At 33.6% G+C, this 17712-nt stretch overlaps 1 protein-coding gene across 1 annotated transcript; it reads left to right on the top strand.

The window, feature by feature from the left end:
* Nucleotides 1-4937: 4937 nt before the first annotated feature.
* LOC140781490 (protein trichome birefringence-like 2) lies at nucleotides 4938-9978 on the top strand. The gene is made up of 5 exons (XM_073127476.1): nucleotides 4938-6064; nucleotides 7218-7410; nucleotides 7496-7686; nucleotides 7913-8071; nucleotides 9326-9978. The coding sequence occupies exons 1-5, from the start codon at nucleotides 5118-5120 to the stop codon at nucleotides 9666-9668; spliced, it is 1833 nt and encodes a 610-aa protein (XP_072983577.1). The 5' UTR covers nucleotides 4938-5117; the 3' UTR covers nucleotides 9669-9978.
* Nucleotides 9979-17712: the final 7734 nt, after the last annotated feature.

The following is a 17712-nucleotide window of genomic DNA, read 5'->3' as shown; positions in this document are numbered from 1 at the left end:
AATTTATGCGTAACTTTTCATATAACTTACTTTATTCAAGATTTAACTATAGTATATATAAATAAGTATTTAATTATAAAATATATTTAAGAAAAACTTAATTCACCAGTATTCTTTAAGCACCAATCAAATGCCACCCATAATCTCATACACAACTAATTAGCCAAGTGGCTCTGCCATGTTACAAAATGTATTTACAATCTCAAGTTCTAAGTTCGGCACATTATTCATATAACATAACTTCGAAAAATCACATATAAACAGGACATTCATGTCTGACTCACTGGCTTCCAAAATCCATGGTACACTGGAACTATAAATCAGCAGAAGATCCAAGAAGGCCATTGTTACCTTTTGAAGGACTGTATCAACAACACAATAAAAAGAAGTTAGAGATTAACATCTTTTACGTCCTTATCAATTATACTAATGGACTAGAAGACAAGGAAAACTATCAAAAGAACCCTCTTACATCAACATTTCTGGAAGCATCCTTCAATTGCTCTGTTAGTTCTTCTTTTGCCCGGGCAGCTGTAAACATAAAAATACATAATGAGTATATAATCATCTGCAGAGTATTCTCATCCTACTTTTGTAGATGAAAGAAAATTAGGTGTTAAATTGTTAGCGTGCAGTATAATGCCAAACTGAACACTAACTGGAATGGAAATAATCAACATCATAGTTCTTAGAAAGAGCTAAGATTTTGTGATTCCATATATTACATGAATTATCTGAGTACACTTGCTAAATTAATAAAGCATGTTTTTTCTTCATAAGGTTTGGGCTGTTGAAAATGTATTTATCTCCTGTTAATCAGTTTGGCCACACACAGTATTGCTACAAACTTGGATTGATACCAAAAACATCAAAAGCAGTCTAAAGTTGAAAATTTATACACTACTGGCCAAGTTTATGATGGCAGAGGAAACATCACCAAAATTTAAGAATTCCCATGTTCAGCAAAAATTTAGTGAGATTTCAGCAAAATGTACTCTAAAACCAAAAGAACAAGAAAGGAAGTGACCTTTAGAAGAAATCCCTTCTATAGCCTTTGATGTTCTCACAGCAAACCTTTGAAATGAAGGGCTGTTATAAAAAAATACCACAATGAGTACACTATAATAAATACATAATCTTATGTGCTGGATAAATTCACATACATTTTACGTCAACAACAGAATAATTCAGGAAAAAGCATTCACAGGCATTGGAAATACCAAAATAATATCATCATCAACAAACAACATAAGCAAAAGCAAAACGGGAGTTTCTACTTTAACAGTCTAGTGAGGAAATATAGAACCAACAAGAAACATAATTAGCCAGCAAAAACTAAATTCCGTGGGAAGGTCAGCACACAAGTGCAAGGTGACCTCAAAGTAAAATTACTGTCAAGCTTAAGAGAAAAGGTATCATCAGATAGTCTGCCCACGAGATAGCAATCCAAAGATTCTAAACAATTTTCGGGAAGGTCAGCAACGTAATGTTGTAACTGGTCAAACTTTATAGGAACGAATTCACAAGATTGAAAGTTCAATCTCTATTTCAATATATTGTTGACAATCTAAAACAATGGAAACAAAACAATAAAGTGAAGAATTAAACTGGCACAACTCAGTCAATAAGATGGTCTTTGGTTTTGCCATCATCCAATGTGAAGGGTCACTATCTTTATCCAATGCAAGCATAGAAACTATGATCTCTCTTCACTGTTTAAAACGTGATGACGCATTTCTCTCTCATCAAGACGAACAATTGGGCTACTAAATCCCACGATTTAACGTGACCAAGTAATCAAAGTACAAACTTATCAAATTTTGGATCCAAATAGGGGCAAGAAAGAGATCAATGAGGAGAATACGACTAATAAATGTATGTAACAGTTGCGGTATACCAACTTCGACCTAAAGCACCGCAAGTTGGCTTAAACATGGCAACCAATTACAACAAGCAATATGGCTTCAAGGGAACGAGTCCATTGGGAATCGAAATCATCCTCAATGACCAGATTATGAAGCGGAAATCAAAACAAGCAGCCCAAAAAAATCAGAAAAGTACACGGTCATAGGCAAAATTTGACCTTTTCTAAGACCAAAAAAAAAAGTTACCAAATCATATCACTACTCGAACAGATCATCGAAAACAACAACAAAAACATAACATAAAACGAAAGAAAAGTACTTAAAGAAGGAATATCTAATCCAAATGATTGAGTTCCCCTGATCGACATAACTCATAAGTATCTAATTAGATGTTAAAAAGTTACGATTTGGGAAAACTTACTTGTTGGCGAGGCCCTCAACGACGATCTCATTGACGAGGTAACCGACGACTCTGCCGAGGAAATTCCCACCCGCCATGACGGCGTATAAGCTATCTCACCCCACTCGATCAAATCGAATTCGAATCAAATCAAATGAACAGATTACGCGAAAGGGTGGCTACAAAGTAGGAAACTAGAGAGGAGAAGCTACTCTTTTCTTCCCTTCTCGAATCCACAAGAGAGGGGGCGGAAGACACGCGAGGTCTTCCCTGTTATAATAAGTAGGAGGGCGATAGGTGTCGACGGTTGAGATACGAGCATATACAGGCCGAACGGTTGCGATGCGAACTTCGAAAACCCTATAAATTTGTCGTAGTTTTGCGTATTAGCCCTGGACTGAAACGCAAATATAAGTTCGTACTTTTATAGTTTATATATATATATATATATATACTTTGGTACCCTCTAAAATTTATAATCTTAATCTAACTGCTATAACAGTCAGTTTTTACACCCAGCACCCGTTCCAAAATCAAATTATGTTAAAAGGACATATTAGCAAGAAAATTTGATTACACGTGGCTAACTTGGGAATTAAATATTCTTTTTCTTTTGTTAAAATCTCTCTCTATTAGATATGATTATGATAGGTATGATTATACCTTAATTATAGAAAATATTATTTAATATTAAACTATTTAAATTTGATTATTCGGAGATAGACTTCAATTTAAAGATAATTCTCTATCTCCATCTGTTATTAAATTTAATTTAAATTAATATTAAACTAACGAGAGATATATACAAATAATAAAAAATAATTAAATAGATAAAATTTAATTAAACTTTCATCAAATTAATTATAAAAAGATATTAATACCCTTATTATTATTATGATATATATGTATTACTCCTAGTTAAGGATATATATATCTTTTACTTGATAAATTATTAAGATAATATAATTATTGAAAAATAATATGTAAGATAATATATTTTAAAAATAATAATTATCTATTGAACCGGAATATCTTTTAAATTTATTGTATTTCTATTATACCGTTATGAATTTTACCCGTTAAATTATTTTTTACTTGATAAATTATTAAGATAATATAATTTTTTAAAAATAATGTTCAAGGTGATATATTTTAAAAATAATAATTACCTATTAAATGGAAAATATTTTTTAAAATTATTATATTTCTTTTATACCCTTACAAATTTTAACCGTTAAATTTTTATCAAATTAATTAATAAACAATTACCCTGCGATTGCGAAGAGCAGAGTGCGAGAGTTCTTGATCCTTTATAGTTTATTTACGCAAATAGACTACATCTTAAATAGTTAATATTAAAATGGGTTATATAAAAAGTTGATTAATTTAATATTTTACTCTTAAATAATTCTAAAGTTTATAAAACACTAAAGAGTTAAGTGTTTTATCATAAAAAAACTAATAAAAGAAATTTAAAGTAAAATTTTGAGAATCTACGTTACCTTTTGCGGTTCTATATGGCTCTGGGAATTACTTACTATATTATTTTAATTTATAAAACTTTTTATATTTTTATTAAAAATATATTTTATAATTAAAATAAATAATCGAGCTTATAGAACAATTTATAACATAATAAGAAGATGCTTAATAAGACAATAAAACGCCATAGTCTCAGACACGTACGCTTGCAATAATTGAGACGTCTCTATTGTATTTATATTATATGTTACAAAATTGACTCCACCGACACGCTAGTTTTTGACCAAATTAATTTTATTTTATAATTTATAATTTATAATTTATTTATCAAAATATACAACACCTAGATTTAACTATTAAAATATCTATTTATTATAAATAAGATCTTCGTAGGTTAAGAAATATGAAGTATTATCTAAGTAGTTTTAATAAAAATGCTAATAAAATTAATATTTTATTTTAAAAATGACTAATTAAGTGTTTTAGTTACGGTTTTAACTTTAGATATTAATGAGGAGAAGCCTTTAAAAAAAATTAATTTAACACAAAAAATGAATAATTATATATACACCCTCTAAAACATTACTCATTTAAAAATAAGATGCCTCTATCCTTTTAATATATTTTTTTCTCAAGAAAAATGACACGTGGGTTGCACGATGATTGCTTTACTTTTGGTTGAGAGTGAAATAGAAAAAGTAAAGATATTAAAGATATTTAATTACAGATAATTTAATAGGTATCATTTTCTGAAAAGATCTAATCCTAAATAATTAATATAAAATAAATTATTTAATAATTTACTACTTAAAAAATATTTTGATTTAAATAAATTATTTAAAATAGTTCGTAGAACTATCCAATACTTTACCTAATATAATTTAGAAAAAGCAGAGTATAATGAAAAAAAAACTTATGCAATTCAAAAATTACTAATAAATATTTTAAGAAAAAAAAATATTAATAGTAATTCACATATATATATTAACTTTAACAATAATATGTTAGGAATATTTAGTTAAAAACTAACACAGTTATACATTTATGAAACAGTCAAATAACAATTATGATATTTTAAAGAAGTGTTTAGTGGCAATCTTGTAAAAGACCTCAATAAAAGAAATGCATTCAATTATTCAAACCATCGATAGAGATAACTCCCTCTCTCTCTCTCTCTCTCATCCACTGCTTACTGGCATCGCGTGATAGAAAGAGCCCACCCAAACCCAAACAACACACCGCTGCCTCTGTTTACAACTTTCACGCTCTCCGAGGATACCAAAACAAAAGCAAGAACTGCTACTACTCCGGAGGAGGAGGAGAAGGCGACGAAGTACCTCTCCTCTCTATGGTCGGTTTCGAGCTCTGCAATGGATTGGAGGAAGATTTCTCTCTCCTTCGAGCGCGCATTCTCTTCCCTCTCCTCTAAGCGCAAGGTGGTCTCTGGCTTCGGTGTCTTTTTGGTAGCTTCTCTCTCCGTCGTCTTTCTACTCTCCTCCATTGATGCTCCCGCGAGCGCCTACTCTTCTGCTCTCTTCTCTTGGTTCCTGAAACCGCCAAAGATTGAAACTTTTTCGTCGAGCAAGGAAGGAGGAGTCGATTTCGAGAAGGCCCATGATGGGAATTCGTCAAAAGGACCTTTTGATGGAAGGGAGATGGGTAATTTGACTAGTAGGGGGAATGGATCCAGCAACTTGGTGATTGCGGGTGGGATTCTGGAGAAAGCCCATGATGGGGAACTTGGTTTAAGGGATAAAAATGGAAGTCTTTCGTCAAATAGTTCATCTACTGGATTAGTATCAGATTTGGGAAAGAACAGTACTGAGAATTGGACTGAGGAGATTAAAGGCTCGAATAGTTCAGTGGATTTTGATAACAAACCCAGCGGAGGGGATGACGTTGGAAGTTCCGGAGGACAAACAATGCCATCAGAGAGGATTCACGGAAGGAATTCTTCTTCAAATGAGACTACCGGTCGTGGAGGAGGCATACCTAAAGCAACGATCTTTGAGACTAAGGATGGAGATGGAGATCATCAGAGGAACCAATCATATGGACAAAGAAAGAACTTTAGTCATAGCAGCAGTGAAGCAAACCTTACGGCGAGAATGGCGGGAGCTGGAGCAAATGAAAACGGAGAGCCCTCCCAGAAATGTGATATATTTGATGGAAGATGGGTGAGAGATAAAAATTATGCTTATTATCCTGCAGGTTCGTGCCCATATATAGATGTTGATTTCAACTGTCATAAGAATGGGAGGCCTGACCGCGATTTCTTGAAATGGAGATGGCAACCTTATGGCTGCAACATTCCAAGGTGATTGCATATTCAGGATCATTTTTCTCTCTTCATTAAAAATTCCTTTTGATAGTTTCAGTCTTGCAATACCATGTAGATTCATGAATTAGATGTGGTGTATTTCTTTTTAGACCTCAGCATTGGGATATACAATAGCAGCAGGCCTTGCTATTGCAAATTTGTTCTCTCCTAAAGCAACTAGTATTCTTTTTGTGTCACAATTAGTTCTTTGTCAACATCTATAGATTAGGATTTCTTTTAGGAATTCACAGTTCAAATTTTGTTTTGCATGGGAAGGGAATAAAGAAGTACAAATGATATTATATTATATCTGACATCACATTTGGAATATTTAGAGATGTGTTTTGCTGCAAGCTCCAAATAGATCTTGCACATGACACTAGAGCACAATCCTAGCAAGCTTAGTTTTGACTTTTCAATACAATGTGTACCCTTGCCTCTATTTTCTTGATGCCCCTTTTAATTTATTAAATATTCTTTCTTTAGATCTGGTAATTTCTGCTCTGATATTTTTGCTTGTACAATATCTAATAATGCTGGTCTTATAGATTGATAATTAGATATTAGATTTTTTTCTGTTTGGAATGAAGATTAAACTACATTATAGAATAATACCATTATCCAATGAAAGGAGTCAGGCTTTTGTGTCCTGATATTGGCGTAATATATTGTCGAGTTGTTGTCTATATTCATGTAAATGCATATTTCATTCGAATAGTTGGAAAAGAGTTTGTCAAGTCTTCACCAAGTGATATTGTAGTTAGTGGTGCCCCTTACCATCCTAAAGGCTGACATCTTGTCCTATCAATGAAGCTTAATAGCAATATCTCAATGTAAGCGTCAACCATTTTGATTATTTCTTAAAGTTGATAAGAAGAACATTGCTGCCAGACTATTAATAAATTAACTTTTAGGCAATGAGAACAACAGAGTGGTGACACACAAACATAGAGAGAGAGAGAGAGAGAGAGAGAGAGAGAGAGAGAGAGAGAGAGAGTTGTTTCTTTATTCTGGTAGCAATTGGAATTGAGGGAAGGCATCATTTATATCCTTTTCTTTTTCTATTGGCTATCTTTTACTATGTCATATTTCTCAACACCTGAATGTTAGTTAATCAAATAATAATTTTCTTCTTTTATGCTTCTGACAGATTAAATGGAACTGATTTTCTGGAAAGGCTAAGAGGCAAAAGGATTATTTTTGTTGGTGATTCACTAAACCGTAATATGTGGGAATCTTTGGTTTGTATTCTTCGTCATAGTGTTGGCAACAAGAAAAGAGTTTATGAGGTATCAGGAAAGAAACAATTTAAAACAAGAGGCTACTACTCATTCAGATTCGAGGTACTGATTTACTTTGCGTACTATACAGGCTTTCATTTAGGAAATTATATTGGTTTGATTAATTATCCAATAAATCTCAATGCAGGATTATAAGTGCTATGTAGATTTTGTGAGATCACCTTTTATTGTTAAAGAGTTTTTTAAGAATGTGAATGGATCACTAGATGAGAAACTGAGGTTGGATATATTGGATGAAACAACCTCAGCATATCGTAAAGCTGATATCATAGTTTTCAATACAGGCCACTGGTGGACTCATGAGAAAACATCAAAGGGGTGAGTATAGTACTATAACTATTCTTTCTAATTACCATATGATTACATTTCTTCCATGTGGACTGTTGATGCTTTGTTATGCACTTCAAATTAGGTTATGTCCTCATAATTACAGGAAGGAACTTGCAGTTTGTAAATGTTATACCCTGCATAATTTTTTTTTGGTCGTCAGAAGTATTAATTTACTCTGCTTCTATTCTTTTTTTCATTTAACTATGGGAAGCAGAATACACTACTATCAAGAAGGCAATTATGTGTACCCTGTTCTCAAGGTCATGGAAGCTTATAAGAAGGCTCTTACAACCTGGGCTACATGGGTAGACAAGAACATCAACTCCAAAAGAACTCAAGTTGTCTTCAGAGGATATTCTCTCACCCACTTCAGGTAATCCTATCATTATTTTTGTTAGCAACTTAGCATTTTATAGTTTATACTATTCGTAACCCTGAAATTCTGGAATTTGAGTATTTGACAAGCTGTTCTAATGGGCAATGGCTCTACATAAAAAATGATCTATGCTTTTTTGCTAAAGAAGTTTAGGCAATTTTAAAGGCTTGACTTTTGCATTAATTCATCAAATTCGAATTGCGAACTACACAGTAAAAGATAAGCTACACAGAAATTGTTGACATTTATAAGCAAGGAACAGGCCTGATGAAACTGGAAAAGGAGTGTTATGATTTGGACATCTTATGTCCAGAGTGCTTCACTTTATGTGAGTTCTGACGGAAGCACACCTTATGTACATCAAGATATTTCAGCTCAGATTGAACAATCAAATCCTATAGGTAAGGGATAAAGGTCTGAATTGTCTAATAAGTGGAGGAGGGTAAAATGCATGATTGTTTAAACTTGATGGATGGAGTTTTTGTTGTTCTGAGAGGCTTGCTGCCTTTGGCTCTTTGGTTCTTATGTTTGTTGGTTAAGACAAGTTTGAGGAGGTTTACTTATTGTCTATGTGAGCCTTCATTCCGGCGAACAAGGCAGAACGTACTACCTGCCAACTGGCCATATAGGTCTTTGGGTAAACCCTCCCTAGCCTGAACTTTCTTGGCTGTGAACTGGGCACCAATATGTGAAGAGTTCATATCTCTACAAAAATGTCCAGAGACTGGTCATATCTTCTGTTAGACATTTCCCTAGTAGGAGTTCTTCTCTACCGACAACTGGTTGACTTCAGTTTTACTGAAAAGGAAACTTACCTTATTAGCACTCTCTATGCTAGGTTAGCAAGTAGGGATTAATAACTGTATGCCAAAATCCCATGGTTTCAAATATCTTTGCATTTGCTGGAGTCTTTGTGAATTCAGCACCTTTCTGCTTTCAATATCTTACATCTCTACCAAAAAGTTTTTGAAGCTTTATAAGTTTCAATGTGTGACGCCCACAAGGTCGCAATGTAAAAAAACTTTTTGCAGATCTTAAAAACTTAACATCAATTTCTACACCAGAAAACATGGCTAAAAGCTGTAGAAAATACTCTGCAGACAAATATGTGATGAGAAAGCCTTTTAGTACATGGATTTTCTGTCCTCAAAGATGAATTTATGGTGTCTGCTCAAAGTAGGGTGCAGTTGAGCCAAGCTTGTCTCGGGACATGGTAATATATGCCTAATTTTACTGTCGATTTGGTTGCAGGGGTGGACAGTGGAACTCTGGAGGACAATGTCACAAGGAAATGGATCCAATTTTCAATCAATCTTATCTTCATCATTACCCTTCAAAGATGAGGGCTTTGGAGCAAATTCTGCGACAGATGAAAACCCCAGTGTTATACCTCAATATCAGTAGGCTCACAGATTATAGGAAGGATGGTCACCCTTCAATATATCGAAAGAAATATAACACTGTGGAGGAGCAGATTGCAGCTGAGAAGTCTCAAGACTGCAGCCACTGGTGCTTGCCAGGAATACCGGATTCATGGAATGAGCTCCTCTACGCTTCTCTTCTGATGGCTGGCAAAGGATCTTGGAGTAGATGAGAAGGTGTTTCTTCTGTGTCATCTATGACATGACGTCCAATACTCTTGCAGAATTTCCAGTTGCAAAGCTTGGAAATGTCAGTATAGATGTTTACACATATTAAAAAAGATTTCCATCTGTAACTATCACCGCATAAAACAACAGGAGCAACCACGAAGGGCATTCCAAAACATTGCAATAGATTCTATCATTCTATTTATTTTTGTTTGTAAGTGAGAAACATCTCCCTAGGAAAGTTTATGCCAACTCGTTATAATCTTTTGTAGAATATTGATTTACAGGTGCATAATAAATTCAAGTTTGTCATAATTGCGCGCGGTAGCACGATATTTTCTTTCAGTGTATCTTAAAGGTATGATATACATTGTCTGCCGGTTTTAAGTTAACTAACCTCATCTAACTTGATTTAATTTAATTACTACTATTTATTAGTTATTCTTGTGCATTGTAAAGAGTCGCACTCTTTAATCTTTCATCTGTCCACGTCTTAAGGTTTTGGATATTAGAGATCTATACTTTTTCACACAGTTAAAGAGACTGGATGCAATCAATCCATCATGGGTGAAAGAGAAGTTTGGAATTATGAAAACAAGTCGGCGATAACTGCTACTAAACAGATTTAGACCCTCTGATCCTGAAACTGGAAAACCATCTACAACAACAGAAGATCTATCATAGCATAGCAGGTGATTATTATTTCCACATTAAAGAGCTGGAAAAGAAGAAGAAAGAAGAAGAAGAAGAAAAAGTGACTCCAATCAGAGTGCACCCTTGCCGTTTTGTGACTTGCCGATTTGCCATTGTTCACGCCGAGGCTGCACCGGAATTTGGCGAATCCGGTGGCCGGAAGGAACATGGGCAAACTGGTTAGTTCTTGGAAGAGAAAGTAGGAAGTAGCCTCACTCCTCCTTTTGAAGCGTGGTGGTCTCAAGACCCACAGAGTTGCTCCTGCCAGAAATCCTCCATGCTATCAAGAAGCAAGAGAAAAAGAAAAGTGGAGAAGAGAGAAGAGGAGGAGGGATATATATCTTAATTCTTAGATGAATCTGCATGTCTTACCTTTAAATAGCTGTGTATGGTTGGAAGTGGACAAAGAGGCCTTCAATAAACTAAGCCTAAGCCTACTGAAATAAAAGGGCCCTTGCCTTTTGGATTAGACTGCAAATTGTACAAAGTCTTCTCTCTAAATGGAAATATGATATTATCTTCAAAATCCAACACGCCACCCGGCCACCCTAGTCTGGTCCGCACCCTTCGTTTCAGAAATAACTTTTTTCTTATTCTATAATATAATATATATATATATATATATATATATATATTTATTTCAGAATAACAATTACACATCATAACAGTCTTGTTCACCAATGTTAATTTCTCTCATCGATCTATTTCATATTTAAATCAAATGATATATTTTTTTGCTATTTATTCTATAATTGTACTTATTCCTAAATCTATATCAAGAAGTAATCTTGTTAAAGCAAATTGGTGCAACTTAGCTTGCTTCTTTTTCTTCTTCTCTTTTCAAATCCTTTCACATCAATTAAGATATTGGTCCTGCTGCACTGCCCTTTTGTTAAGAATTATTAATAACATCACTTTCCTGGATTCACATCCGGAGGTTAGGTATCTAACTCTTGATATTATTTGAGTTACTGTCCTATGTCCAGTGTGGTTTTGCACTAATAGATATCAATCCATGCAGCTCTTGTGCATCATGATTTCATTTGCATCCTAACCTTTTTCCCATACTTTTCTTCCAAGAATTATTATCAGTGCCAACGAGTTAATGACGCAATAAGTTATCCTCGTCAATCGTAACCGTTCGATATCCTATTAAACTAAGATCTTAAGTTATTAAGTAACGTATCAATAATATATAGACTGCATGCATGTGGACAAGATAATACCATCGTATCGTATTAGGATAGATAACTAAAACAAGTTGTGAAAAATGACCCAATAACTTAAAACTTTTAGATAATGGATCAATAATGTATGTCATATATATATAAAAGAAAAGAAAAGAAAAGAAAAGAATGAGGTGATGAATTTTTTGGAAAAAGGTGAGGGCTTTCTTTCAGTAGAAACAGAATTTTCTAGAGCTAATGCTTTTGTCTACCTGTTCACCCACTATCTCATGCTTATCCAAAACAAAAACAAAAAAATTTTCCATCCTCCAGTCATCAAATAAATATCCCATCCTTTAACCTTCTCTGGCATGATAAACTTTTCAAGCAAATCAACATGGGCATCTTTAGTGGATCACTATTCCCACCACCAATAATTGAAAGGGTACCAAAAAGGAAAAATTGGGTACATGCCTGAAGTGGAAGTTAGTGGCTGGGAGTTGAGGGAGGAAGGCTTCCAATGGTATAAAATAAATTTGGATAACCCATTGAACATATAAAATATTTTGAGATTAAAACAGGAAAAATAAAATGTGACTGAGAGTAAAAACTCACAGATGAACAGTATGCTATAAATTCTTTGTATAGTCTTATAATAAGATTAATGTGAGATGAATTGAAACTAGCCAAAGGTGTTAAATGGACTTTTTGTTTTCTTTTGTTTTTTGGAGTTTTATACAATTTTCCTTTTGGCAGTGATCTCCTCTTCAGAAATGCACCCAATTATGACACTTAGACTATCCACTCTTTCTCTGCTTTCTATGTTGGCTGCCCATATTTTTGCTCATGCAAAGAAACAAGCAGACATCACTTCAGTGTCCCTTGGTGGATCTATTTGTATCAGCAATGGGATTATTATATTTGAAATATTCTCATCACGGTGGGCATGATTTCTGGAGATGATTCCAACGTTGTTGAGGTGCAGCTGAGGAGAAAGATTGGAATTGAGCCTACTAACTTTTTTTTGGGGGGAGGGGGGGGGGACCTTTTTTTTCAGTTTTTTTTAAGGGACCATCCAACTAAATCCCAGGTATGCAAATAGTAGTGCGGCAGCTTAGAGAATTAGATCGATTTTGTTTAATAAGATAGTTGCTTTAGTTGTCCAACCTATTATTTACTATATTTTGAGATTTAAGTGTCTTTATATTAATGACAGAAAATAGTTATTTGTCTAGCCTATGTTTAACACATGAGCTTAAAAAATTTGCAAAATTTATTTTAAAAAAACCTTTTTATTATTTTCTTTTATTATATATATATATATATATAGGAGACCTAACATCTTATTGTTTATGTACTTATTACTCGATCATTATATCTTATGTTTATATAATTTCTATTGAAGACTTTTAAATTGTTATAAATCTTTTTCAAATTACTGTAATTCTCACTTCCTTGGTTATATCTAATTAATGAAGTTAAGAGTTTGAAAAAGAGCATCTTTTTTTTCTCATTTATAAGTTGCTAAAAATAGTCCGAAGAGTGGAAGAGCTATCTAATGTCACACATCTCTCAATACAGTATAAGAAAGAAAATCGCTGATAAAATATTTTACAGAAATAAATTTTAGTTATTTATATGAGTTTTGTTGATTTTAGCAAAATAAATTTTAGTTATTTTATACCGAACGATAAAAATACTTTTAATCGAATGTAAAATAATAACCAACAGTAATATATATTTATTTAATTATAATATTTTTTTATTATAACTATGAATTTAAAATACCTCATGTACTCGCACTATAAGTGATTATAAGTCTACACTTTGAGGAAATAACCTTGTACTGTAATACTATTTTCAAATATTACGAGGAATAACTATGCAGTGTGGAGTTATTATTTGAAAGAGTGTGGGCTTAATTTTTTTACTTTTATTTTTGTAGAATGTACTAGTCCAAGAAAATAGAGATGACCAATATTTAATAAATAAAATAGATAAGAGAGAAAATCTCAACTGAGAGACTAATATTTAAGAGAAGAAATAGAAAGTAGAGAATAAATATTAATTGTAGCTGAGATAATGTATAATTGAGTGTTATAACACTAATCTATAAGTAAATTAATAATTATGATTATTATTAAATTACTTTTTCAAAAATTTTATGGAATAAGATGAGATGGAATAATGAATTACTATACTAAAATAAGATAAATCGTTATTTAATTACTACACAAGAATAAGAAGCTTATCTAGAATAAAACTATTGCTATTCTAGAAGTAGACGGGTTTTAGAAATTAGCAACTTACTAAAAAAAATAATTTTTTTTAAAGAATAAATAACACAACAAACTTGATAAATTCATAATATTCAGATTAACTTTAATACACTTGTACTGTTCGTGTGGAAAATCACTGTTCGGGTAGAAGAATCTTTGAACGCACCTACCATTCATCATAAAATTTAAGAACTAAACGACGAAGGTAGCTGCTTGTCTAACAAAGACAAATTGAATGGGACTCCACACACCAGTAGGTAACTCAGCCTACTTAATAAAGAACACATAAAAATGTATAATGAAAACCATATGGTCCATTTTGTTGGAAGAATTGGTCAGTTACCTGACACCTCCTCCATTGGGAGGCCTTCACAAACCAATTTTCACCTGAAAATATCACCTAAGCAGCAGCTCTACAAATCAACCAGGTTACTTCAAACGTTTGAAGAGTTTCATGCATGTTTGAAGAGTTTCATGCTGAGCCAGTGCAGGTAAACAGCCACAACTATTACAGGTAGTGTCAATGGCACAAGCAGGCAGTAGTATCTGTCATGAAGGAATTCAAATACAGAAAGATCAGCAATGAAAGTGCAATGCTTGGTTGCATGGAAAAAAGAATGATAATGAATATGAGTTGGAATAGAATAGATGGTTGTAATATTCTGTATGGTAATAACTGCATCCGAAATGCTGACATGTTATGGTTTGGCTCATGCTACCAGTGCATCAGACCATACAATTTTGCCAATAATTGAGCAACTCTAGAATTTTCATGTGAAATGTCAGCACATATCTGACAAACAAATTCTTTCATTATCACTCCCTTCTCTTTATTCCAAGTTGTTTATGCAGAACAAGTTTTGGAATTTCATGAGGTAGGTTGTACAAGCAGATGATACACAAATCATCTGTATAATATAGAATTGCAGCTAGCTGAAATGTAGAAGTAAGCCTTTCCAGCATTTACAGTGATAAATATTCCACTTGATCTTATCCAGTGCAATTAATGTTTAGAAACGGCTGACCAGAACTAAAACCTAGCTTTCAAGTCCATCCTTTGTTTTCAAGGACTTTCTCCATTGCATTCAAATGCCAAAGATTGATGTCGCAAGGGCTAATTTAAATTTTATATTTTACCAATATGTGGCATTAGAAGCTTACGAGGATATATGCTCCCATTTTATTTGACAATAATACAGGCAAAAGATGGAAGGTGTGACGATGTCACGCTGTGCAGCTGTGGAACATATCCAATTCAAGATTCAAAGCCATAAGCTTAACTTAGCAGCAAGGTCACACATCAAGGTATTAGAAAATAAATTAAATGGCCAACACTCAAGCTAGTAAAAATTAATTAAAGTATGAATCATGTCAATAGCAGCCAAATTCAAGTCATGAAATTTCAGTTTCTCTTTGTAAAGTGTCAAACTTCGTGTAGTTTTCTTTAGCTTGCCTACTAGGGCAGAAATTCAAATACAGAAGATAAAGCCTTACTTCAGTCCTGTTTCTGCTAGGTGAACTTATGCATGATCACAGACAATAAATATATAACTCATTTATAAAAGAATTCCATAGATCCAGAAGAATGCTCAAGAAAAATTGTTCTTCAAAATCTTCTGATGTGCTGGATCTTTATATTCTAAATTTTAAAGTTAGCTAAACTTTTATCTACTTTTCTCCAAGTCTGTGAGATAAGGTTGACGATTTTAATTATTTTTCTTTGTCCATATAGTAATACCTTCATATGTATTATACCCCTTCAAAAAAGGCACTATTCATAATCAACAAAAGCTGTCAATGCTACTAGTGACTATAGGAAGAAAAAAAAAAAGGTCCAAAAAAACCCAGATGTTAATGAAGAAAAGGGATGATCAAGATCTGCTACAATTATGTGGACAATAACCTAATATAAATACATTGCAATATCTCAATATGGTACCAAATAACTAGTAACTTGCCCTTACATCAAACAAAAAAGAAAAAAATTCGCTTTCATTTATATGCTCACAATATCATGAACTCTAAAAGATAAATTCAGACAGGATCCAATTTTAGAGTTTATAGATACCTGTCCCATATATAGTGAATATTCTTTGACACAGATATATATATGTCCACATCTTCTACTCAATTTTTCAGCATTTGTTCAAACCAAAACCTAAGGTGGTGTTTCATTGGTGCATAACCCTCCCTTATTTGTAGATTAGCTCCTCTTTATTTGTAAATAAGGTGTCAAACACTAATCTCTTTCTAGAAGTATGCTTAAGTGTGGTCAAATTGTACAACTTTTAAATTAGACACAGTTTTCTTTATCGGGCGAGGGTGGGCACCCCTTTTCTTATCAAAATGAGCATATAAACTCGTTACTCGGGTTTAAGGCTTATACACCAACCAAGGTTTTAAAAGACTGCAGGTGGACAAGGGATTATGATGCCTAAGCACCAAGAAGGCACCCAAAATTCAAGACGGTTTAAAGATGAACAAATATAAGAAAGAATAGTCAACGAAAAGGTTAAAATTCATACATACAATCTAGAAATATAGTAATGTATTCTTGTTAAGAACCATACTAAGCAATTCAAATCCATTAATTTATCAGGATCTACAATAATTTTGAATTTCAAAGTCAAAATACATACCAAAACATGGTTCAAGATATTAAGGCCGGTTAAGAGGGACCAAAGGGGAGCCTAGTTATATTCTGTCTAAGGCGGGAGACTAGCATTAAAACGGAAGTATTTTAAAATAATGACACTAACCGAACAATGTTTAGCATAACTACAAATATCAAGACTTGCTTTCGCGTTACTAATTTTACTGAAGCTAAATCAAGTTACAAAACCAATCTTATGATGTGATTCGTTAAATACTTTCCAATTGATTGGTCTGACTATTGCAGCAGTGAGAATACGATCAGTAAGTCTCCAAGCATCACCAAGTATAACAACGGCATAAAACTAAAAAGAAAGACGACTTAACACAGAACAAATCACTTAACCTCGTAGGAAAATGCTCGTGCCTCGTAAGGTGCCAGGGACCAATCAGAAAGAGTAAGAACTAATATCTACAATTATCACGCACCTGTCATTCTGAATGGCAGACAAAACTTGATTCTCAAATGGCGGAAGAAACTTGGATAAGATGGCTGCGGAGAAAAAGCCCAAGAACAGAACAAATCCAAATGCAATAAAGATTGATCCTGATAAGAAATCTCCTCCGGAGCGCAAAATTGATGAAGACGGCCTTTCTAACATGACAAAATCCTTGGATCTTTCCAATAATTGAACTAATAGGATTTGGATGTCTTGTAATCAACCTGAGTTCGAGGACGCCGATGAGGATGAAGGTGTGGGATCACGTGTCGGTGTCGGTGTCGGTGTCGATGTCGATGCCACCTAACATGGACCGGAACGGGTTCAGCCGGATCTATTTCAGAGCCCGAAATCTACGGAAAGCTTGTTCGTCGAGCTCTTGAAGCCAGCGGCGACGAGATTGTCCTCCTCCTCCTCCTCCGCCTCCCTTACAGGTGGCCATGCGCCGAGCTTTTGAGTGGGAGGTGACAAACAGCGAGGAGGCAGAGGCGATTGCGGCGGAGGAGGAAGAGGAGATCGACGGCGAGGACGAACGAGGAGGTAGAAGGCGAAGAAGAAAAGTGTGGAGAAGATAGAAATTGAGGGGTTTTTTGTGTGTTACTTTTTTTTTCTCTATAATTATTATTTAATAATTTAAATTAATTTAGACGATATTAAAAAAGAATATTAAGTTATAATATATAAAATACTTAAATAAGAAGAAAATGAGGAGGAGAAAAATGAGAAAAGTTAGCGGCTACGGCGATGAGAAAGATACTGAAGGGATATAAAAAATAAGATTAAATATTATATTATTTAGTAATTTGGTCAATATTAGAT

The sequence above is a fragment of the Typha latifolia genome, chromosome 2 (genome assembly GCF_019914945.1).
Source record: "Typha latifolia isolate L0001 chromosome 2, TyphaL0001v2, whole genome shotgun sequence".
Taxonomy (NCBI): domain Eukaryota; kingdom Viridiplantae; phylum Streptophyta; class Magnoliopsida; order Poales; family Typhaceae; genus Typha; species Typha latifolia.
The sequence above is the reverse complement of the archived record's forward strand: the minus strand, read 5'-3'. Positions and strand labels throughout refer to the sequence as shown.

Excerpts from the sequence above, each read along its gene's own strand:
- LOC140781490 (XM_073127476.1), top strand. The coding sequence starts at position 5,118 with ATGGATTGGAGGAAGATTTCTCTCTCCTTCGAGCGCGCATTCTCTTCC. Across the intron at positions 6,065-7,217 it reads TATGGCTGCAACATTCCAAG|ATTAAATGGAACTGATTTTC; the intron begins GTGATTGCATAT and ends TGCTTCTGACAG. Across the intron at positions 7,411-7,495 it reads ACTACTCATTCAGATTCGAG|GATTATAAGTGCTATGTAGA; the intron begins GTACTGATTTAC and ends ATCTCAATGCAG.